Source organism: Cherax quadricarinatus, chromosome 69 (genome assembly GCF_038502225.1).
Source record: "Cherax quadricarinatus isolate ZL_2023a chromosome 69, ASM3850222v1, whole genome shotgun sequence".
In the NCBI taxonomy this organism is placed as follows: Eukaryota; Metazoa; Arthropoda; class Malacostraca; order Decapoda; family Parastacidae; genus Cherax; species Cherax quadricarinatus.
The window spans coordinates 23,480,104-23,504,840 of NC_091360.1; the positions used below are offsets into that span (position 1 = coordinate 23,480,104).

The 24,737-nt window shown below is 49.1% G+C and overlaps 1 protein-coding gene across 1 annotated transcript in view; it reads right to left on the reverse strand.

The window, feature by feature from the left end:
• The window catches only part of LOC138854791 (SUMO-interacting motif-containing protein 1-like), a 221,912-nt gene extending 200,349 nt beyond the window's left edge, over positions 1-21,563 (reverse strand). The window contains exons 1-2 of the mRNA XM_070099883.1: positions 21,467-21,563; positions 21,148-21,276 (exon numbers count right to left, since the gene is read on the reverse strand). Coding sequence (XP_069955984.1) covers positions 21,148-21,276; positions 21,467-21,563 — 226 coding nt within the window. The remainder of the gene's footprint in view (positions 1-21,147; positions 21,277-21,466) is intronic.
• Between the last annotated feature and the right edge of the window lie 3,174 nt (positions 21,564-24,737).

Below are 24,737 nucleotides of genomic sequence, written 5' to 3' on the forward strand. Positions count from 1 at the left end.
GGTAGTGGGTTGTGTTGTGGGGTTGTGGGATATGTTGAGAGGTTGTGGGTTATGTTGTGGGGTTGTGGGTTATGTTGTGGGGTTGTGGGTTATGTTGTGGGGTTGTGGGTTATGTTGTGGGGTTGTGGGTTATGTTGTGGGGTTGTGGGTTATGTTGTGGGGTTGTGGGTTATGTTGTGGGGTTGTGGGTTATGTTGTGGGGTTGTGGGTTATGTTGTGGGGTTGTGGGTTATGTTGTGGGGTTGTGGGTTATGTTGTGGGGTTGTGGGTTATGTTGTGGGGTTGTGGGTTATGTTGTGGGGTTGTGGGTTATGTTGTGGGGTTGTGGGTTATGTTGTGGGGTTGTGGGTTATGTTGTGGGGTTGTGGGTTATGTTGTGGGGTTGTGGGTTATGTTGTGGGGTTGTGGGTTATGTTGTGGGGTTGTGGGTTATGTTGTGGGGTTGTGGGTTATGTTGTGGGGTTGTGGGTTATGTTGTGGGGTTGTGGGTTATGTTGTGGGGTTGTGGGTTATGTTGTGGGGTTGTGGGTTATGTTGTGGGGTTGTGGGTTATGTTGTGGGGTTGTGGGTTATGTTGTGGGGTTGTGGGTTATGTTGTGGGGTTGTGGGTTATGTTGTGGGGTTGTGTGTGGGGTTGTGGGTTATGTGGTTGTGGGTTATGTTGTGGGGTTGTGGGTTATGTTGTGTGGTTGTGGGTTATGTTGTGGGGTTGTGGGTTATGTTGTGGGGTTGTGGGTTATGTTGTGGGGTTGTGGGTTATGTTGTGGGGTTGTGGGTTATGTTGTGGGGTTGTGGGTTATGTTGTGGGGTTGTGGGTTATGTTGTGGGGTTGTGGGTTATGTTGTGGGGTTGTGGGTTATGTTGTGGGGTTGTGGGTTATGTTGTGGGGTTGTGGGTTATGTTGTGGGGTTGTGGGTTATGTTGTGGGGTTGTGGGTTATGTTGTGGGGTTGTGGGTTATGTTGTGGGGTTGTGGGTTATGTTGTGGGGTTGTGGGTTATGTTGTGGGGTTGTGGGTTATGTTGTGGGGTTGTGGGTTATGTTGTGGGGTTGTGGGTTATGTTGTGGGGTTGTGGGTTATGTTGTGGGGTTGTGGGTTATGTTGTGGGGTTGTGGGTTATGTTGTGGGGTTGTGGGTTATGTTGTGGGGTTGTGGGTTATGTTGTGGGGTTGTGGGTTATGTTGTGGGGTTGTGGGTTATGTTGTGGGGTTGTGGGTTATGTTGTGGGGTTGTGGGTTATGTTGTGGGGTTGTGGGTTATGTTGTGGGGTTGTGGGTTATGTTGTGGGGTTGTGGGTTATGTTGTGGGGTTGTGGGTTATGTTGTGGGGTTGTGGGTTATGTTGTGGGGTTGTGGGTTATGTTGTGGGGTTGTGGGTTAAGTTGTGGGGTTGTGGGTTATGTTGTGGGGTTGTGGGTTATGTTGTGGGGTTGTGGGTTATGTTGTGGGGTTGTGGGTTATGTTGTGGGGTTGTGGGTTATGTTGTGGGGTTGTGGGTTATGTTGTGGGGTTGTGGGTTATGTTGTGGGGTTGTGGGTTATGGGGTTGTGGGGTTGTGGGGTTGTGGGTTATGTTGTGGGGTGGTGGGTTATGTTGTGGGGTTGTGGGTTATGTTGTGGGGTTGTGGGTTATGTTGTGGGGTTGTGGGTTATGTTGTGGGGTTGTGGGTTATGTTGTGGGGTTGTGGGTTATGTTGTGGGGTTGTGGGTTATGTTGTGGGGTTGTGGGTTATGTTGTGGGGTTGTGGGTTATGTTGTGGGGTTGTGGGTTATGTTGTGGGGTTGTGGGTTATGTTGTGGGGTTGTGGGTTATGTTGTGGGGTTGTGGGTTATGTTGAGAATGGTATGAAATATTGTTAAATTTAAGGTTCAAGTACGTGTACAAGAGTTGCTGAGTCTTACTGTTCACGACGTTTTGCCCACACAGTAGACTTCTCCAGGCTGGAGAAACATAGTATAAAATACGGCACGATGCAGAAATAAAGACAAAAGCAGTTGAATATGATCCTTTGTTGATAACGTTTCGCCCACACAGTGGACTTTAACAAGTCACAAACAAATCCGCCTTGGTGAATAGTACATGAGAGTTTATAAAGCGGAGAGTACTACTGTAATGTTAGACGGACCTGTAAGGTACAGCCGGGTGTGTGTTAGACGGACCTGTAAGGTACAGCCGGGTGTGTGTTAGACGAACCTGTAAGGTACAGCCGGGTGTGTGTTAGACGAACCTGTAAGGTACAGCTGGGTGTGTGTTAGACGAACCTGTAAGGTACAGCCGGGTGTGTGTTAGACGGACCTGTAAAGTACAGCCGGGTGTGTGTTAGACGGACCTGTAAGGTACAGCCGGGTGTGTGTTAGACGAACCTGTAAGGTACAGCCGGGTGTGTGTTAGACGGACCTCTAAGGTACAGCTGGGTGTGTGTTAGACGAACCTGTAAGGTACAGCCGGGTGTGTGTTAGACGAACCTGTAAGGTACAGCCGGGTGTGTGTTAGACGAACCTGTAAGGTACAGCCGGGTGTGTGTTAGACGAACCTGTAAGGTACAGCCGGGTGTGTGTTAGACGGACCTGTAAAGTACAGCCGGGTGTGTGTTAGACGGACCTGTAAGGTACAGCCGGGTGTGTGTTAGACCAGTAAGGTACAGCCGGGTGTGTGTTAGACGGACCTGTAAGGTACAGCCGGGTGTGTGTTAGACGGACCTGTAAGGTACAGCCGGGTGTGTGTTAGACGGACCTGTAAGGTACAGCCGGGTGTGTGTTAGACGAACCTGTAAGGTACAGCCGGGTGTATGTTAGACGAACCTGTAAGGTACAGCCGGGTGTGTGTTAGACGAACCTGTAAGGTACAGCCGGGTGTGTGTTAGACGGACCTGTAAGGTACAGCCGGGTGTGTGTTATACGAACCTGTAAGGTACAGCCGGGTGTGTGTTAGACGAACCTGTAAGGTACAGCCGGGTGTGTGTTAGACGAACCTGTAAGGTACAGCCGGGTGTGTGTTAGACGGACCTGTAAGGTACAGCCGGGTGTGTGTTAGACGAACCTGTAAGGTACAGCCGGGTGTGTGTTAGACGAACCTGTAAGGTACAGCCGGGTGTGTGTTAGACGAACCTGTAAGGTACAGCCGGGTGTGTGTTAGACGGACCTGTAAGGTACAGCCGAGTGTGTGTTAGACGAACCTGTAAGGTACAGCCGGGTGTGTGTTAGACGAACCTGTAAGGTACAGCCGGGTGTGTGTTAGACGGACCTGTAAGGTACAGCCGGGTGTGTGTTAGACGAACCTGTAAGGTACAGCCGGGTATGTGTTAGACGGACCTGTAAGGTACAGCCGGATGTGTGTTAGACGAACCTGTAAGGTACAGCCGGGTGTGTGCTAGACGAACCTGTAAGGTACAGCCGGGTGTGTGTTAGACGGACCTGTAAGGTACAGCCGGGTGTGTGTTAGACGAACCTGTAAGGTACAGCCGGGTGTGTGTTAGACGAACCTGTAAGGTACAGCCGGGTGTGTGTTAGACGGACCTGTAAGGTACAGCCGGGTGTGTGTTAGACGGACCTGTAAGGTACAGCCGGGTGTCTGTTAGACGAACCTGTAAGGTACAGCCGGGTGTGTTAGACGGTCCTGTAAGGTACAGCCGGGTGTGTGTTAGACCAGTAAGGTACAGCCGGGTGTGTGTTAGACGGACCTGTAAGGTACAGCCGGGTGTGTGTTAGACGGACCTGTAAGGTACAGCCGGGTGTGTGTTAGACGGACCTGTAAGGTACAGCCGGGTGTGTGTTAGACGGACCTGTAAGGTACAGCCGGGTGTGTGTTAGACGAACCTGTAAGGTACAGCCGGGTGTGTGTTAGACGAACCTGTAAGGTACAGCCGGGTGTGTGTTAGACGGACCTGTAAGGTACAGCCGGGTGTGTGTTAGACCAGTAATGTACAGCCGGGTGTGTGTTAGACGGACCTGTAAGGTACAGCCGGGTGTGTGTTAGACGGACCTGTAAGGTACATCCGGGTGTGTGTTAGACGGACCTGTAAGGTACAGCCGGGTGTGTGTTAGACGGACCTGTAAGGTACAGCCGGGTGTGTGTTAGACGGACCTGTAAGGTACAGCCGGGTGTGTGTTAGACGAACCTGTAAGGTACAGCCGGGTGTGTGTTAGACGAACCTGTAAGGTACAGCCGGGTGTGTGTTAGACGGACCTGTAAGGTACAGCCGGGTGTGTGTTAGACGGACCTGTAAGGTACAGCCGGGTGTGTGTTAGACGGACCTGTAAGGTACAGCCGGGTGTGTGTTAGACGGACCTGTAAGGTACAGCCGGGTGTGTGTTAGACGAACCTGTAAGGTACAGCCGGGTGTGTGTTAGACGAACCTGTAAGGTACAGCCGGGTGTGTGTTAGACGGACCTGTAAAGTACAGCCGGGTGTGTGTTAGACGGACCTGTAAGGTACAGCCGGGTGTGTGTTAGACGAACCTGTAAGGTACAGCCGGGTGTGTGTTAGACGGACCTGTAAAGTACAGCCGGGTGTGTGTTAGACGGACCTGTAAGGTACAGCCGGGTGTGTGTTAGACGGACCTGTAAGGTACAGCCGGGTGTGTGTTAGACGGACCTGTAAGGTACAGCCGGGTGTGTGTTAGACCAGTAAGGTACAGCCGGGTGTGTGTTAGACGGACCTGTAAGGTACAGCCGGGTGTGTGTTAGACGGACCTGTAAGGTACAGCCGGGTGTGTGTTAGACGGACCTGTAAGGTACAGCCGGGTGTGTGTTAGACGAACCTGTAAGGTACAGCCGGGTGTGTGTTAGACGAACCTGTAAGGTACAGCCGGGTGTGTGTTAGACGAACCTGTAAGGTACAGCCGGGTGTGTGTTAGACGAACCTGTAAGGTACAGCCGGGTGTGTGTTATACGAACCTGTAAGGTACAGCCGGGTGTGTGTTAGACGAACCTGTAAGGTACAGCCGGGTGTGTGTTAGACGAACCTGTAAGGTACAGCCGGGTGTGTGTTAGACGGACCTGTAAGGTACAGCCGGGTGTGTGTTAGACGAACCTGTAAGGTACAGCCGGGTGTGTGTTAGACGAACCTGTAAGGTACAGCCGGGTGTGTGTTAGACGAACCTGTAAGGTACAGCCGGGTGTGTGTTAGACGGACCTGTAAGGTACAGCCGAGTGTGTGTTAGACGAACCTGTAAGGTACAGCCGGGTGTGTGTTAGACGAACCTGTAAGGTACAGCCGGGTGTGTGTTAGACGGACCTGTAAGGTACAGCCAGGTGTGTGTTAGACGAACCTGTAAGGTACAGCCGGGTGTGTGTTAGACGGACCTGTAAGGTACAGCCGGATGTGTGTTAGACGAACCTGTAAGGTACAGCCGGGTGTGTGCTAGACGAACCTGTAAGGTACAGCCGGGTGTGTGTTAGACGGACCTGTAAGGTACAGCCGGGTGTGTGTTAGACGAACCTGTAAGGTACAGCCGGGTGTGTGTTAGACGAACCTGTAAGGTACAGCCGGGTGTGTGTTAGACGGACCTGTAAGGTACAGCCGGGTGTGTGTTAGACGGACCTGTAAGGTACAGCCAGGTGTCTGTTAGACGAACCTGTAAGGTACAGCCGGGTGTGTTAGACGGTCCTGTAAGGTACAGCCGGGTGTGTGTTAGACCAGTAAGGTACAGCCGGGTGTGTGTTAGACGGACCTGTAAGGTACAGCCGGGTGTGTGTTAGACGGACCTGTAAGGTACAGCCGGGTGTGTGTTAGACGGACCTGTAAGGTACAGCCGGGTGTGTGTTAGACGGACCTGTAAGGTACAGCCGGGTGTGTGTTAGACGAACCTGTAAGGTACAGCCGGGTGTGTGTTAGACGATCCTGTAAGGTACAGCCGGGTGTGTGTTAGACGAACCTGTAAGGTACAGCCGGGTGTGTGTTAGACGGACCTGTAAGGTACAGCCGGGTGTGTGTTAGACCAGTAAGGTACAGCCGGGTGTGTGTTAGACGGACCTGTAAGGTACAGCCGGGTGTGTGTTAGACGGACCTGTAAGGTACATCCGGGTGTGTGTTAGACGGACCTGTAAGGTACAGCCGGGTGTGTGTTAGACGGACCTGTAAGGTACAGCCGGGTGTGTGTTAGACGGACCTGTAAGGTACAGCCGGGTGTGTGTTAGACGAACCTGTAAGGTACAGCCGGGTGTGTGTTAGACGAACCTGTAAGGTACAGCCGGGTGTGTGTTAGACGGACCTGTAAGGTACAGCCGGGTGTGTGTTAGACGGACCTGTAAGGTACAGCCGGGTGTGTGTTAGACGGACCTGTAAGGTACAGCCGGGTGTGTGTTAGACGGACCTGTAAGGTACAGCCGGGTGTGTGTTAGACGAACCTGTAAGGTACAGCCGGGTGTGTGTTAGACGAACCTGTAAGGTACAGCCGGGTGTGTGTTAGACGGACCTGTAAAGTACAGCCGGGTGTGTGTTAGACGGACCTGTAAGGTACAGCCGGGTGTGTGTTAGACGAACCTGTAAGGTACAGCCGGGTGTGTGTTAGACGGACCTGTAAAGTACAGCCGGGTGTGTGTTAGACGGACCTGTAAGGTACAGCCGGGTGTGTGTTAGACGGACCTGTAAGGTACAGCCGGGTGTGTGTTAGACGGACCTGTAAGGTACAGCCGGGTGTGTGTTAGCCAGACCTTTAAGGTACAGCCTGGTGTGTTAGACGGACCTGTAAGGTACAGCTGGGTGTGTGTTAGACAAACTTTTATCATCATTTATCAATGCTGTCCAGTCCTCAGCTTTTGTCCCTGACGAGGATAAACCATCCACAGCGTCGTTTGCTAAAATAGCAGCGTATAGAGCAATCAAAGAACTAATGCCGCCTGCTTCAGTGTGTGCTTATGAGGCTAATCTTCCAACTGTGACGATGGAACCACTTACAGCCCTAAATCATGTACGTTCCTTCTGCCCCCAGGGTACTTTCCCATGTATCAAAAGTAATTTCACACCTATGCGTCAGTCTGCACCACCTCTTGTTTGTGCCACAGCGACAAATCGTGATCGTCAACCATCGCAGCGGTCACCAAGGACCAGTGTACAGAGTCATTATAAACCTCGTAGTATTCATAGTACATTCAGTAACCATAGTCAGCAGACTTGTTACAACTGTGGTTTCCGTGGCCATATTGCAATTAATTGTCCTGATAGTCACCCTAAGAAGCGTCGTACTGATGAGGAATACCAGTCAGATCTTCCCTACTGTACTTATCATAGAATACATGGACATGACACATCTGAGTGCAATGCTCTCTACAGCCTTCAGTACTCTAGGTCTTTCCGTGGCCGTTCCAACTGCAGAACTCGTAGAGGAAACAGACGTCGTGGTTCTCAAACTAACCAGAACCAGGCTCATTCTTCCAATTCGGGGGAATTCGAGCGCCCCAGTCAAACCGTCCCATGGTGACAGTAGGTGATAATGTGTACACCATCCCCGTTCACAATTCCTTTGAAGCCTTAAGCAGTCTCGAGAATGACAATCCTGCTGATGATGTTACTTCCACACGTCTCTGACGTAGATGATTTTGGGGATGAAGTGGAACAAATCTTTTTTGATGACAATCCACCCTTTTGTTTACACATAACTTCCAATGCAATCATAGGCCCTATAGTGCAAGCATCTGTTCATAATGCGCCCGTTCATTTGTTCATGGACTCTGGTGCGAAAGTCAATATTATCAGGTCTAATTTGTTTAGGGATAAGCAGTTACGACATGTCCTTCTCGTAGAACCGGCTTATGTGTCCTCCCTGAGTGGAGTAGCTGGTTCTCACCTGCGTGTCCGAGGTCGGACTTCCCTCACCTTTTCTATCCAAGGTAGAGACTTCACTGCTTCCTTCCTTGTTGTCGACCAGATTACTTTCCCTGGTGACCTTCTACTGGGATTTGCTTCCATGCGAGACTTACGCATTGTGCTCTACCCTTATCGATGGCATGCCCAAATTGATGACTTGTTTGTACCATTTTGGGGTTACCAGCTTGGATCCGAGATCTGCCATACTGCCACAGAGTACGACATTCGAATTAAGTCCTTACAGGCCAGTGCATTTTCCAGTAGCGTACCCAAGCGGCCAGGCACTAGTGATCCTGTCACTCCTGTCCGTGTTCCTGCAACTTCAGACTTGCAAGATAGTGTCCAGTTACCTCAAGTGTCCGAGGACGCTCTGACTACCTTTAGTGCTGAGCCTATCCCTGCAATGTCTGCTAGTTCAAGTAGTAGTTTCTCCACAGGGGACGCCTTGTCGGAAAACAATTACTTGCAACTAGTAATGCCATCTCTTGTTGATGTCACATGCCGTCTGCAGAAAGACGTTTCTGTCGCGGCTAGTGCCCTCGCTAGAGTGTCTGTTGTTGTTCCTAGTGTTCCAGATGGTGATAACGTCCTAGTTGACAGTGATTCTTGCAAAGTAAAAGGTCTATTTGTTGAACCATCCTTACATGTTGTAAGAGATAGTAAGATCCATTTCTTCCTAGCTAACACTTCTGGTCACAGTGTTCGTCTCAGAGCAAATACCAATCTTGTTGACCTTGTTCACTATCCTTACCCTGTTCTGGTAGAGGATGAGTTATCACCTGACCAGTGGGTCGGTGCTATTTCTACCGGGAAGACCTTATCCACCTCACTGGATCAATCTGTTCCACCAATTGAGGAGAAAGACTCAGCTTCTACTGACTTCCCAGACGAGGTCAAGCGTTTGTTGACTCTGTTGAACAAACGTCGTAAAGCCATTGCCTTACCAGGTGAGAAGATGGATATAACGAACTTATTGTCCCATCGTATTCCACTTGAGCCTGGTACTAGACCTACCTGCGTACAGAATGCCTCATTCACAAGTTGCTGTTGCAGAAGAATTGATCAATCAAATGCTAGATGATGGAGTTATTGCACCTAGCAATTCACCTTGGAATGCGCCCTTGATCCTAGTGCCTAAGAAAGATGGTACTTGGCGCCCAGTGATTGACTTTAGGAAGTTAAATGCGAAAACTATTCCAGATCGCTTCCCACTCCCTGTACTGGGTGATCTTTTACGTAACATCAGAGATAACAAAGTCTTTTCAACCCTGGACTTGTTACAAGGGTTTTGGCAAGTCCCTCTTCACGAGGACAGCCAAGGGCTAACTGCATTCTCCACTCCTACAAGTCATTATCACTTCCTCCGTATGGCGTTTGGATTACGATCCTCCCCTATCACGTTCTCAAGGCTCATGACTAATATTTTTAGAGGTCTCATAGGTAATGCACTTATGGTGTACTTAGATGACGTAATCGTCATGTCTAAAGACGTGGATACACACTTGAAAAGACTTGATGTAGTACTTGGTAAGCTTGAAGAAGCCAATTTAAAGATCAAACTGTCTAAATGTCAATTTTTCAGATCAGAAATCAAGTTTCTTGGTCACGTAGTCACTCTTAGAGGGGTTACGACTGACCAAAGTAAAGTAACTGCAGTACTAAATTTTCCAACTCCCAAAACTGCTGATGCTGTAAGATCCTTTGTGGGCTTAGCAGGTTTTTATAGATCTTTCATTGCCAATTTTTCTTCCATAGCAGCTCCTCTAACTGAGTTGCTTAAGAAAGATGCTCCTTTTGTTTGGACCTTCCTTCAAGAAAGAGCATTCCAAACTCTAAAAGAAAAGCTAACATCTGCTCCAATTTTGAAATTTCCAGATTTTTCTAAGCCCTTCTATCTGACAACTGATGCTAGTTCTATTGGCATAGGCGCCGTACTAGCTCAGAAGACCGATGGCAAGTACAACGCAGTTGCATTTGCTAGCCGAGTCCTTACGATGGTTGAACGTAATTATGCAGTAACTGAGCAAGAAGCTTTAGCAATAGTATGGTCTTTAAAGCACTTCCGTGACATTATTTATCAGTACTCTGTTCATGTCTTGACAGACCATGCTCCACTGATACCTTTATTCCAGAACAAACAACCTACTGGAAGGTTAGCAAGATGGACCTTGACTATCCAAGAGTTCAATCCCACCTTTGAACATTTACCTGGCAAGTCAAATGTAGTCGCAGATGCCTTATCGCGACATGCTAGTATAGTAACTGCAGACCCTCCATTTACTGCCGAAGATGTAAAGAATGCTAAACGAGCAGATCCCATGTGGTCTGGTGTAATTCGACTCCAGCTCCAGGAAGATCTTATTCTGACTGTGAAGCCACCAGCACCCATCAGTGACTTTGTCATGAACCAAGAATTACTGTATCGAACAGCCAAGTTGGGTACTCCTAGCAGAAGAGTATACCAGTTAGTAATTCCAGAGTCACTAGTGAATGTAGCCTTACAGCTAGTTCACAATGTACCAGGTGTTGTGCACCCTGGAATGGATCGTTCAGTAAAACAAGCCAGATTGAAATACTTTTGGCCTCGTATGGCAACTGATATTTCTGAGTATGTTAAGAAGTGTAGTGTCTGCATGCAACATAAAGATAATGCTAATGGTCCTAATCCAATCCACGTGTATCCAACTACTAGCAAACCGTGGGAAAGAGTTGCGCTAGATCTGTTAACTAATTTTTAATGTTCCCTCCAGGGCAACAAACATCCGTGTGTTATGGTAGACCATTTCACCAGATATTGTGAGTTAGTTCCTATTGCAGATAAGACTGTAGAGACAGTAGCTAAAGCGTTTAAAGAACGCATTATCTGCAGGCATACCACCCCTAAGTCCCTAGAAACAGATAATGGAGGTGAATTCTGTAATGAAATTCTTGAAAATTTGTGTTCCTTGTACAAGATCTCTAAATCCACCATTGTTCCTCATCATCCTGCCAGCAATGGGTTAGCGGAACGAACCAATAAGAAAGTACTTGATGTCTTGAGAGCCACTGTCAATCCCAACAGTGAAACTTGGGATGAAGTTATACCTGATGTGCAGTGTGCTATGAATTCTGCTTACAATGTTTCTATAGGTGACACTCCATATTATGCATTGTACAGGGTAGATAAACGTTTGCCTTATGAGTTGCTATATTCTAATCCAAAACCAAATTACAACCCTGATGATTTCATAGCAACTCGTACCAGCCTAGCTCAAAGCGTCTTTAGAAGAATCCATGAAATACTTCATAAGTCAACAGCAGAATTTACAAGAGTCGCTAACACTCGAGCAAAGCCATCCAAAATCAAAGTAGGTTCGAGAGTTATGCTGACTAACTTTAACAAAACGTCTGCAATGCCAAAGCTTGATCAAAAGTTTGTTGGTCCTTATCGAGTAATTGAACATATCACTGGTAATAAGTATAAGGTTAGAGAAATTAGTACTGGTCAGTATAAAGAATCGCATTTAGATTATATGAAGTTAGCATGTGATGATAATGATGTTCCAACCCAGACTAATGTGACAGACTCTGACAATCCTCCTGATCCTGTACTCTCTACCTCTGATACTCAGTCAGACGATCAACCTGAATGTCGTCATTCCCTACATACACGACAGGTATTGAGAAATCCTCAAGTATCATTTGTAACTACCAATTCAGATTTGCCTCAAATACAGCATGAGTTAGCCAGTGCAACAGAGTTTGATCCTCCCAGAGATGACACCCATTCTGCATATATCAATCTCACCCTAGCAGAGTTGGGGTTAAATGTAAATAACCTGTATAGATGAACAATTACAGTATCAACTTAGCAGTATTCAAGAATTTTTTTTTGTGCTCACGTTCTCTCCGAATTCTGAGAGTTAACAGTCTAGATTTGAGTGCACCGAATCTGCCTTTCTGTTAAACACTTCTTTCTTTGTATATATTCCTTCCTCAGAATCCGTAGATCACAAGAATACAGATCGATTGATCAAATTTTTTTTTTATCACTTCTATTGTGTAATCCCAATGTTGAGTCTCATTCGATGAGTTGTGCTATATTATACCTTGTATTGCATTACAGTTTCAGTTACGTAAGCTTCCATTCCAATATTCTACTTATGTATGTTATAATGTTCAAATGTTGTGTACTTTGACATTGTATAGAATCAGCCCAAGCCGTACACCTGCCGTCTCTAGTTGTATTAGCTGTATGTTGGGACGACATATGTTAGCGTCGCTGAGCTCTCAGTAGTAGTACCAGTTCCTAGTAACCAGTTACCAGTAACCAGTGTACCAGTAGATGACTCACTACCAACCATCTGTGTGAATCACTGACTGTTATTCATGTTGCTGCTGAACATAGCATATTTTTTAATGCTTTACCTGCTAGGCACTTGTGAGTCAGTCTAAGATAGGGAGCAGAAAGAGACAGGTTGGCTGTTGGAGCTTCCCATACTTCCCGTTATATATTATACGTACTAGCAGCCTACGTGAGCATTTTTACCCCATCCATGTAATCGAACCCACATGACAGGACCTGTAAGGTACAGCCGGGTGTGCGTTAGTTGGACCTATAAGGTACAGCTGGGTGTGTGTTAGAGGGACCTGTAAGGTACAGCCGGGTGTGTTAGACGGACCTGTAAGGTACAGCCGGATGTGTTAGGCGGACCTGTAAGGTACAGCGGGGTGTGTGTTAGACGGACCTGTAAGGTACAGCCGGGTGTGTTTTAGACCGACCTGCAAGGTACAGCCGGGTGTGTGATAGACGGACCTGTAAGGTACAGCCGGGTGTGTGTTAAGCGGACCTTCAACGTACAGCTGGGTGTGTGTTAGAGGGACCTGTAAGGTACAGCCGGGTGTGTTAGACGGAACTGTAAGGTACAGCCGGATGTGTTAGGCGGACCTGTAAGGTACAGCGGGGTGTGTGTTAGACGGACCTGTAAGGTACATCCGGGTGTGTTTTAGACCGACCTGCAAGGTACAGCCGGGTGTGTGATAGACGGACCTATAAGGTACAGCCGGGTGTGTGTTAGGCGGACCTTTAACGTACAGCCTGGTGTGTGTTAGACGGACCTGTAAGGCACAGCCGGATGTGTGTTACACGGACCTGTAAGAAACAACCTGGTGTGTGTTACACTGACCTGTAAGGCACCGCCGGGGGTGTGTTAGACGGACCTGTAAGGTACAACTGGGTGTGTGTTAGGCGGACTTGAAAGGTACAGCCGGGTGTGTGTTAGACAGACATGTAAGGTACAGCCGAGTGTGTGTTAGACAGACTTGTAAGGCACAGCCATGTGTGTGTTAGACGGACCTGTAAGGTACAGCCAGGTGTGTGTTAGATGGACCTGCAAGGCACAGCTGGATGTGTGTTAGAAGGACCTGTAAGGAACAGCCTGGTGTGCGTTCCACTTACCTGTAAGGCACAGCCGGGAGTGTGTTAGACGGACCTGTAAAGTACAGCCGGGTGTGTGCTAGACGGACTTGTAAGGTACAGCCGGGTGTGTGTTAGACCTGTAAGGTACAGCGAGTGTGTGTTAGGCGGACCTGTAAGGTACAGCCTGGTGTGTGTTAAACGGACATATAAGGCACAGCCGGGTGTGTGTTAGACGGACCTGTAAGGTACAGTCGGGTATGTTAGACGGACCTGTAAGGTACAACCGGGTGTGTTTTAGATGGACCTGTAAGATACAGCCAGGTGTGTGTTAGACGGACCTGTAAGGTACAGCTGAGTGTATGTTAGACGTACCTGTAAGGTACAGCCGGGTGCCTGTTAGATGGACCTGTAAGGTACAGTGGGGTGTGTGTTAGACGGACCTGTAAGGTACAGCCGGGTTTGTGATAGACGGACCTGTAAGGCACTGCCGGGAGTGTGTTAGACGGACCAGAAAGGTACAGCGGGCTGTGTGTTAGACGGACCTGAAAGGTAGAGCCGGATGTGTGATAGACGGACCTGTAAGGCACAGCCGGATGTGTGTTAGACGGGCCTGTAAGAAACATCCTGGTGTGTGTTACACTGATCTGTAAGGCACAGCCGGGTGTGTGTTACACGGACGTGCAGGGTACAGCCGGGTGTGGGTTAGGCGGACTTGTAAGGTACAGCCGGGTGTGTGTTAGACAGACCTGCAAGGTACAGCCGAGTGTGTGTTAAACGGACATATAAAGCTCAGCCGGGTGTGTGTTAGACGGACCTGTAAGGTACAACCGGGTGTGTTTTAGACAGACCAGAAAGGTACAGCCGGGTGTGTGTTAGACGGACCTGTAAGGTACAGCTGAGTGTATGTTAGACGTACCTGTAAGGTACAGCCGGGTGTATGCTACACGGACCTGTAAGGTACAGTGGGGTTTGCGTTAGACGGACCTGTAAGGTACAGCTGGGTGTGTGTTAGACGCACCTGTAAGGCACTGCCGGGAGTGTGTTAGACGGACCTGTAAGGTACAGTGGGGTGTGTGTTAGACGGACCTGTAAGGTACAGCCGGGTGTATTTTAGACCGACCTGCAAGGTACAGCCGGGTGTGTGTTAGGCGGACCTTTAACGTACAGCCTGGTGTGTGCTAGACGGACCTGTAAGGCACAGCCGGATGTGTGTTAGACGGACCTGTAAGAAACAGCATGGTGTGTGTTACACTGACCTGTAAGACACAGTCGGGTGTGTGTTAGACGGACCTGTAAGGTACAGCCGGGTGTGTGTTAGACGGACTTGAAAGGTACAGCCGGGTGTGTGTTACACAGACCTGTAAGATACAGCCGAGTGTGTGTTAGACGGACCTGTAAGGTACAGCCTGGTGTGTGTTAAACGGGCATATAAGGAACAGCCGGTTGTGTGTTAGACGGACTTGTAAGGTACAGCCGGGTATGTTACACGGACCTGTAAGGTACAACCGGGTGTGTTGTAGACGGACTTGTAAGGTACAGCCGGGTATGTTAGACGGACCTGTAAGGTACAACCGGGTGTGTTTTAGACGGACGTGTAAGGCACAGTTATGTGCGTGTTAGACGGACCGGTAAGGTGCAGCCGGGTGTGTGTTAGACGGACCTGCAAGGCACAGCCGGATGTGTGTTAGACGGGCCTGTAAGGTACAGCCTGGTGTGTGTTACACTGACCTGTAAGGCACAACCGGGTGTGTGTTAGACGCACCTGTAAGGTACAGCCGGGTGTGTGTTAGGCGGACATGTAAGGTACAGCCGGGTGTGTGTTAAACGGGCATATAAGGAACAGCAGGTCGTGTGTTAGACGGACTTGTAAGGTACAGCCGGGTATGTTAGACGGACCTGTAAGGTACAACAGGGTGTGTTTTAGACGGACGTGTAAGGTACAGCCTGGTGTGTATTAAACGGACCTGTAAGGTACAGCCGGGTGTGTATGTTAGACGCACCTGTAAGGTACAGCCGGGTTTGTATTAGACGGACCTGTAAGGTACAGCGGGGTGTGTGTTAGAAGGACCTGTAATTTACAGCCGGGTGAATTAGACGGACCTGTAAGGTACAGCCGGGTGTGTTAGACGGACCTGTAAGGTACAGCCGGGTCTGTTAGACGGACCTGTAAGGTACAACCGGGTTTGTTAGACGGACCTGTAAGATACAGCCGGGTGTGTTAGACGGACCTGTAAGATACAGAAGGGTGTGTTAGATTGACCTGTTAGGTACAGCCGGGTGTGTTAGACGGACCTGTAAGGTACAGCCGGGTGTGTCAGACGGACCTGTAAGGTACAGCCGAGTGTGTATTGCACGGACCTGTATGGAACAGCCTGGTGTGTGTTAGACGGATCTGTAAGGTACAGCCGGGTGTGTATTAGACGGACCTGTAAGGTACAGCCTGGTGTGTGTTAGACGGACCTGTAAGGTACAGCCGGGTGTGTATTAGACGGACCTGTAAGGTACAGCCGGGTGTGTGTTAGACGGACCTGTAAGATACAGCCGGGTGTGTATTAGACAGACCTGTAAGGTACAGCCGAGTGTGTTAGACGGACCTGTAAGGTACAGCAGGTGTGTTAGAGGGACCTGTAAGGTGCAGCGGGGTGTGTGTTACATGGACATGTAAGGTACAGCCGGATGTGTTAGACGGACCTGTAATGTATAGCCGGGTGTGTTAGACAGACCTTTAAGTTACAGCAGGTGAGTGTTAGACGGACCTGTAAGGTACAGCCAGGCGTGTGTTAGAGGGACCTGTAAGGTGCAGCCGTGTGTGTTAGACGGACCTTTTGTGTACAACCTGGTGTGTGTTAGATGGGCCTGTAAGATGAAGCCGGTTTTGTGTTAGGCGGATCTGTGAGGCAAAGGCGGGTGTGTGCTAGATGGACCTGTAAGGTACAGCCGAGTGTGTTAGACGGGCCTGTAAGGTACAGCCGGGTGTGTATTAGACGGACCTGTAAGGTACAGCCTGGTGTGTATTAGACGGACCTGTAAGGTACAGCCGGGTGTGTATTAGACGGACCTGTAAGGTACAGCGGGGTGTATGTTAGACGGACCTGTAAGGTACAGCCGGGTGTGTTAGACGAAAATATAAGGCACAGCCTGGTGTGTTAGACGGACCTGTAAGGTACAGCCGGGTGTGTTAGACGGTCCTGTAAGGTACAGCCGGGTCTGTTAGACGAACCTGTAAGGTGCAGCCGGGTGTGTTAGACGGACCTGTTAGGTACAGCCTGGTGTGTTAGACGGACCTGTAAAGTACAGTCGGGTGTGTATTAGGCAGACCTGTATGGTACAGCCGGGTGTGTGTTAGACGAATCTGTAAGGTACAGCTGGGTGTGTATTAGACGGACCTGTAAGATACAGCCGGGTGTGTATTAGACGGACCTGTAAGGTACAACCGGGTGTGTATTAGACGGATCTGTAAGGTACAGCCTGGTATGTGTTAGACGAACCTGTAAGGTACAGCCGGGTGTGTGTTAGACGGACCTGTAAGGTACAGCCGGGTGTGTTAGACGGACCTGTATGGTACAGTCTGGTGTGTTAGATAGACCTGTAAAGTACAGTCGGGTGTGTATTAGACGAATCTGTAAGGTACAGCCGGGTGTGTATTAGACGGACCTGTATGGTACAGCCGGGTGTGTGTTAGACGAATCTGTAAGGTACAGCCGGGTGTGTATTAGACGGATCTGAAAGGTACAGCCGGGTGTTTGTTAGACGAACCTGTAAGGTACAGCCGGGTGTGTGTTAGACGGACCTGTAAGGTACAGCCGGGTGTGTTAGACGGTCCTGTAAGGTACAGCCAGGTGTGTGTTAGAGGGACCTATAAGGTGCAGCCGTGTGTGTTAGACGGACCTGTTTTGTACAGCCTGGTGTGTGTTAGACGGACCTGTAAGGTACAGCCGGGTGTGTGTTAGATGGACCTGTAAGATGAAGCCGGTTGTGTTAGACGGACCTGTGAGGCAAAGGCGGGTGTGTGTCAGATGGACCTGTAAGGTACAGCCGAGTGTGTTACGGGCCTGTAAGGTACAGCCGGGTGTGTATTAGACGGACCTGTAAGGTACAGCCTGGTGTGTATTAGACGGACTTGTAAGGTACAGCCGGGTGTGTATTAGACGGACCTGTAAGGTACAGCGGGGTGTATGTTAGACGGACCTGTAAGGTACAGCCGGGTGTATTAGACGAAAATGTAAGGTACAGCCTGGTGTGTTAGACGGACCTATAAGGTATAGCCGGGTGTGTTAGACGGACCTATAAGGTACAGCCGGGTCTGTTAGACGGACCTGTAATGTGCAGCAGGGTGTGTTAGACGGGCCTGTATGGTGCAGCCGGGTGTGTATTAGACGGGCCTGTATGGTACAGCCGGGTGTGTTAGACGGACCTGTTAGGTACAGCCGGGTGTGTTAGACGGACCTGTAAGGTACAGCCGGGTGTGTTAGACGGACCTGTATGGTGCAGCCGGGTGTGTATTACACGGACCTGTATGGTACAGCCGGGTGTGTGCTAGACGGATCTGTAAGGTACAGCCAGGAGTGTATTAGACGGACCTGTAACGTACAGCCTGGTGTGTATTAGACGGACCTGTAAGGTACAGCTGGGTGTGTATTAGACGGATCTGTAAGGAACAGCCGGGTGTGTGTTAGACCTATCTGTAAGGTACAGCCGGGTGTGTATTAGACGGACCTGTATGGTACAGCAGGGTGTGTGTTAGACGGATCTGTAAGGTACAGCCGGGTGAGTAATAGACGGACCTGTAAGGTACAGCCGGGTGTGTATTAGATGGACCTGAAAGGTACAGCCAGGTGTGTGTTAGACGGACCTGCAAGATACAGCCGGGTGTGTATTAGACGAACCTGTAAGGTACAGCCGAGTGTGTATTAGACGGATCTGTAAGGTACAGCCGGGTGTGTATTAGACGGACCTGTAAGGTACAGCCGGGTGTGTGTTAGACATATCTGTAAGGTACAGCCGGGTGTGTATTAGACTGACCTGTAAGGTACAGCCGGGTATGTATTAGACGGACCTGTAAGGTACAGCCAGGTGTGTGTTAGACGGATCTGAAAGGTACAGATGGGGGTGTATTAGATGGTCCTGTATGGTACAGCCGGGTGTGTGTTAGACGGACCTGTAAGGTACAGCCGAGTGTGTTAGACAGACCTGTAAGGTACCGCCGAGTGTGTTAGGCGGACCTGTAATGTACAGCAGGTGTGTGTTAGACGGACCTGTAAGGTACTGCCGGGTGTGTTAGACGGACCTGTAAGGTACAGCCAGGTGTGTGTTAGAGGGACCTGTAAGGTGCAGCCGGGTGTGTGTTAGACGGACCTGTAAGGTACAGCCGTGTGTGTGTTAGACGGACCTGTAAGGTACAGCCGGGTGTGTTAGACAGACCTGTAAGGTACAGCCGGGTCTGTTAGACGGACCTGTAATGTACAACCGGGTGTTAGACGGATCTGTAAGGTACAGCCGGGTGTGTTAGACGGACCTGTTAGGTACAGCCGGGTGTGTTAGACGGACATGTAAAGTACAGCCGGGTGTGTATTAGACGGACCTGTAAGGTACAGCCTGGTGTGTATTAGACGGACGTGTAAGGTACAGCTGGGTGTGTATTAGACGGACCTGTAAGGTACAGCCGGGTGTGTGTTAGACGGATCTGTAAGGTACAGCCGGGTGTGTATTAGACGGACCCGTATGGTACAGCAGGGTGTGTGTTAGACGGATCTGTAAGGTACAGCCGGGTGTGTGTTAGACGGATCTGTAAGGTACAGCCGGGTGTGTATTAGACGGACCCGTATGGTACAGCAGGGTGTGTGATAGACGGATCTGTAAGGTACAGCCGGGTGTGCATTAGACGGACCTGTAAGGTACAGCCGGGTGTGTATTAGACGGACCTGTAAGGTACAGCTGGGTGTGTGTTAGACGGACCTGCAAGATACAGCCGGGTGTGTATTAGACGGACCTGTAAGGTACAGCCTGGTGTGTGTTAGACGGATCTGTAAGGTACAGCTGGGTGTGTATTAGACGGACCTGTAAGGTACAGCCGGGTGTGTTAGACGGACCTGTAAGGTACAGCCGGGTGTGTTAGACGGACCTGTAAGGTACAGCCGGGTGTGTTAGACGGACCTTTAAAGTACAGCCGGGTGTGTTAGACGGACCTGTAAGGTACGGCCGGGTGTGATAGACGGACCTGTAAGGTACAGCCGGGTGTTTTAGACTGATCTGTAAGGTACAGCCGGGTGTGTTAGACGGGCCTGTAAGGTACAGCCGGGTGTGTATTAGGCGAATCTGTAAGGTACAGCCGGGTGTGTTAGACGGACCTGTAAGGTACTGCTGGGTGTGCTAGACGGACCTGTAAGGTACAGCCGGGTGTGTTAGACGGACCTGTAAGGTACAGCCGGGTGTGTATTAGACTTATCTGTAAGGTACAGCCGGGTGTGTATTAGACGGACCTGTAAGGTACTGCCGGGTGTGTTAGACGGACCTGTAAGGTACAGCCGGGTGTGTTAGACGAACTTGTAAGGTACAGCCGGGTGTGATAGGTGGACCTGTAAGGTACAGCCGGATGTGTTAGACCGACCTGTAAGTTACAGCCGGGTGTGATAGACGGACCTTTAAGGTACAGCCGGGTGTGACAGACGGACCTGTAAGGTACAGCCGGGTGTGTTAGACGGACCTGTAAGGTACAGCCGGGTGTGTTAGACGGACCTGTAAGGTACAGCCGGGTGTGTTAGACGGACCTGTAAGGTACAGCCGAGTGTGTTAGACGGACCTGTAAGGTACAGCCGGCACTGTATTTTGGTAAGACTTATCACTGGTAAAGAAAATTCTCAACACTGCACAATGTTGGAATCATCAATCATCTGTTTATTTAAGAATTTCAACGAGAACAACGACTTTGATAACATAGTTGAAGACCTTGCCAAGGAAGTTCTTTATCTTTATCCTATAACAACAATATACTCACTAACCCGTCTTGGGTAGGTTAGTCTCAGATCTAACCTAACAAATATTCTCCACTTGACTCTCCATCGTAAACATATACTCATGTAGTGTTCACACAGGTGGTTGTGTTTGTGACATGATAACGTCCACTGTGTGGGCGAAACGTTGTCAATAAAGGATCACATTATACTACATTTAGGTTTATTTTTCCATGTTGTACAAGAATGGTATACAAAACCGACAAGATGAAATTAAGACACATGTGCAACATCTGGATATCTTTATTGTAGACGTTTCGCCATCCAGTGGCTTTATCAATACAAATTCCAGGACATAACTTGAAGACGGTAGAACTATATAAAAAAGATGAGGTAATCAGTCCGTCAACCTTGGAGTAGGTGTGAAGAGCACCGTAGTCGTGGAGATTCTGAAGCAGAAGCAAGGAGCCTGGCGCTTATATACTAACGTCAGGTGGAAATGGGACGGGTAGCAGACGAGGGCAGTCACTGGTAGGCGGGATTCCCCAGTGGAAGTAGGTCCTACCCAGAGAGATGGGTTAGACACTGCAGCATCATGGAATCTTGATTCTAAGGACATGTACATAACCTTCACGACTACGAACAACTACTACTACAACTAACCCATCTCATTGGGTAGGACCTACTTCCACTGGGGAATCCCGCCTATCAGTGACTGCCCTCGTCTGCTACACGTCCCATTTCCACCTGACGTGTCTTTATTTCTCCATGCTGAGGGACTGACCACCTCAGATACTATTTCTCCAAGATTGATGGACTGATTACATTGTACTGTTACACCCGCTGCTTCTGTATTTGACTGAAGTAGTCTATTGTGTAGACGAAACATTTCAACAATAAAGGTACCCAACTGTTGCACATGTGTCTTAATCATCAAGTTGTGGGTTATGCATCACTGAGTTCCACTGTTATTAGTGACCACACTAACACTTACCTGCTATAGTTTCCTCTGTGTTTGTTGACGTGATTAAGATGGTCAGCAGCAGCAGCGCCACCTGCACTACCACCTTCTCCAACATCCTCACTAATTTTGAGGATCCTGATGACCTCTGCACTCGATTATCTGGAAAAAAAAATACTTATGAAATATGGAAAGACATCGATATCTTGTACAAGTTCAACTGCTCAAATCTCTAATAAAAAACGCACTTTGAGATGAAATTCGATGAGACAACTCTTCAAGAAAGCTAACGGAGTGATGGGAGTTTATCCTTTAAATATTCTACCAAGTAACATGTTTTGCTCCCACCTACCTGGAGGATGGTACATGAATACTGTACAATACATGTGCAAGATGTGGGTATCTTTATTAATAAAGATCGTCTGCCGCTTTGTAGCTGCCACACCCATCGAGCCCAGACAGGGGATAGGATTTGGCAGCCTAAAGGTGATTAGCTTCTCCCTACATGCCCCGTGAGGGCTGGGTGCGGGGCTAGGCCTCGGGACAATTAGTCCCAGAAGATGAGGAGGTAGTTGTACCTCCTCCCATGGTAGACATACATCTCAGACACTACCACGACAGGTCGGGTCACCATCTGGAAAAGACCTGGACCGGCAGTTCCGGCGAATCTAGAAAGAAGATTTGCCTGTGGTGCAGTTTCTTCAAGACTGATGTGCTCTTCACCAGCGCCAAGGCTGAGGGACTCATTACCTCGTCTTCTGTATATAGTTCTACTGTCTTCCCATTATGTCCTTGAATTTGTATTGATAAAGCCACTGTTTGGCGAAACATCTACAATAAAGATACACAGATGTTGCACATGTGTCTAATTCTTAACCTGGAGGTTGTTCCGGGAGTCCTCGTCCCCCCCCCCCTCCCGCTAGGCAGTCCGTCACTAGGCCTACTGAACCACTTTCATTAATGATTTTTTTTAATATTTAGATGACACTAAGGATAGTATAGCCTATGAAACTGTAATATATGACAGTTTGTAGTGTGACATAATCTCTCTGTACTACTGTACATATTCATAAAGTAGTTGATGAGTGGAACAATCTGCCTATTAGAGTAGTTTCAAATTTGGTGACCTGAGGCCTGGTGGCTAAAGCTCTCACTACAAGCGGTGAGGGTGCGGTTCGATTCCAGGTGAGGGTAGAAACATTTTACGTGTTTTCTTACACCGGTTGTTCACGATCACCCATCAGTAATAATAGGTACCTGGGTGTTAGTGGACTGGTGTGGGTGGCATCGTGGGTGTTAGTGGACTGGTGTGGGTGGTATCCTGGGTGTTAGTGGACTGGTGTGGGTGGCATCCTGGGTGTTAGTGGACTGGTGTGGGTGGCATCGTGGGTGTTAGTGGACTGGTGTGGGTGGCATCCTGGGTGTCAGTGGACTGGTGTGGGTGGCATCCTGGGTGTTAGTGGACTGGTGTGGGTGGCATCGTGGGTGTTAGTGGACTGGTGTGGGTGGCATCCTGGGTGTCAGTGGACTGGTGTGGGTGGCATCGTGGGTGTTACTGGACTGGTGTGGGTGGCATCGTGGGTGTTAGTGGACTGGTGTGGGTGGCATCGTGGGTGTTAGTGGACTGGTGTGGGTGGCATCGTAGGTGTTAGTGGACTGGTGAGGGTGGCATCGTGGGTGTTAGTGGACTGGTGTGGGTGGCATCGTGGGTGTTAGTGGACTGGTGTGGGTCGCATCCTTTGGTGTTAGTGGACTGGTGTGGGTGGCATCGTGGGTGTTAGTGGACTGGTGTGGGTCGCATCCTGAGTGTTAGTGGACTGGTGTGGGTCGCATCCTTTGGTGTTAGTGGACTGGTGTGGGTGGCATCGTGGGTGTTAGTGGACTGGTGTGGGTCGCATCCTGGGTGTTAGTGGACTGGTGTGGGTCGCATCCTTTGGTGTTAGTGGACTGGTGTGGGTGGCATCGTGGGTGTTAGTGGACTGGTGTGGAGCGCATCCTGGGTGTTAGTGGACTGGTGTGGGTGGCATTGTGGGTGTTAGTGGACTGGTGTGGAGCGCATCCTGGGTGTTGGTGGACTGGTGTGGGTCGCATCCTTTGGTGTTAGTGGACTGGTGTGGGTCGCATCCTTTGGTGTTAGTGGACTGGTGTGGGTGGCATCGTGGGTGTTAGTGGACTGGTGTGGGTCACATCCTGGGTGTTAGTGGACTGGTGTGGGTGGCATCGTGGGTGTTAGTGGACTGGTGTGGGTCACATCCTGGGTGTTAGTGGACTGGTGTGGGTCGCATCCTGGGTGTTAGTGGACTGGTGTGGGTCACATCCTGGGTGTTAGTGGACTGGTGTGGGTGGCATCCTGGGTGTTAGTGGACTGGTGTGGGTCACATCCTGGGTGTTAGTGGACTGGTGTGGGTGGCATCCTGGGACAAAACTGACCTAATTTGCCTCAAATGCTCAGCATAACAAGTGGATTTCTATACAGTAGTATGTGACTGATGTCAACTATGGTCTGTATACCTTGTACATGTACTGGTAGTAAATAAAGATATTATATTATTATTATTATTATTATTATTATTATTATTATTATTATTATTATTATTATTTTATTATTATTATTATTATTATTATTATTATTATTATTATTAAGTAGACGAGTGAGAGGGTTGGATCTAGGTGGGACTCGCACATAACTAGAAGAGTGCGAGGGTTGGATCTAGGTGGGACTCGCACATAACTAGAAGAGTGCGAGGGTTGGATCTAGGTGGTACTCGCACATAACTAGAAGAGTGAGAGAGTTGGATCTAGGTGGGACTCGCACATAACTAGAAGAATGAGAGGGTTGGATCTAGGTGGGACTCGCACATAACTAGAAGAGTGCGAGGGTTGGATCTAGGTGGTACTCGCACATAACTAGAAGAGTGAGAGAGTTGGATCTAGGTGGGACTCGCACATAACTAGAAGAGTGCGAGGGTTGGATCTAGGTGGGACTCGCACATAACTAGAAGAGTGAGAGGGTTGGATCTAGGTGGGACTCGCACATAACTAGAAGAGTGAGAGGGTTGGATCTAGGTGGTACTCGCACATAACTAGAAGAGTGAGAGAGTTGGATCTAGGTGGGACTCGCACATAACTAGAAGAGTGCGAGGGTTGGATCTAGGTGGGACTCGCACATAACTAGAAGAGTGCGAGGGTTGGATCTAGGTGGGACTCGCACATAACTAGAAGAGTGAGAGAGTTGGATCTAGGTGGTACTCGCACATAACTAGAAGAGTGAGAGAGTTGGATCTAGGTGGGACTCGCACATAACTAGAAGAGTGCGAGGGTTGGATCTAGGTGGGACTCGCACATAACTAGAAGAGTGCGAGGGTTGGATCTAGGTGGGACTCGCACATAACTAGAAGAGTGCGAGGGTTGGATCTAGGTGGGACTCGCACATAACTAGAAGAGTGAGAGAGTTGGATCTAGGTGGGACTCGCACATAACTAGAAGAGTGCGAGGGTTGGATCTAGGTGGTACTCGCACATAACTAGAAGAGTGAGAGAGTTGGATCTAGGTGGGACTCGCACATAACTAGAAGAGTGCGAGGGTTGGATCTAGGTGGTACTCGCACATAACTAGAAGAATGA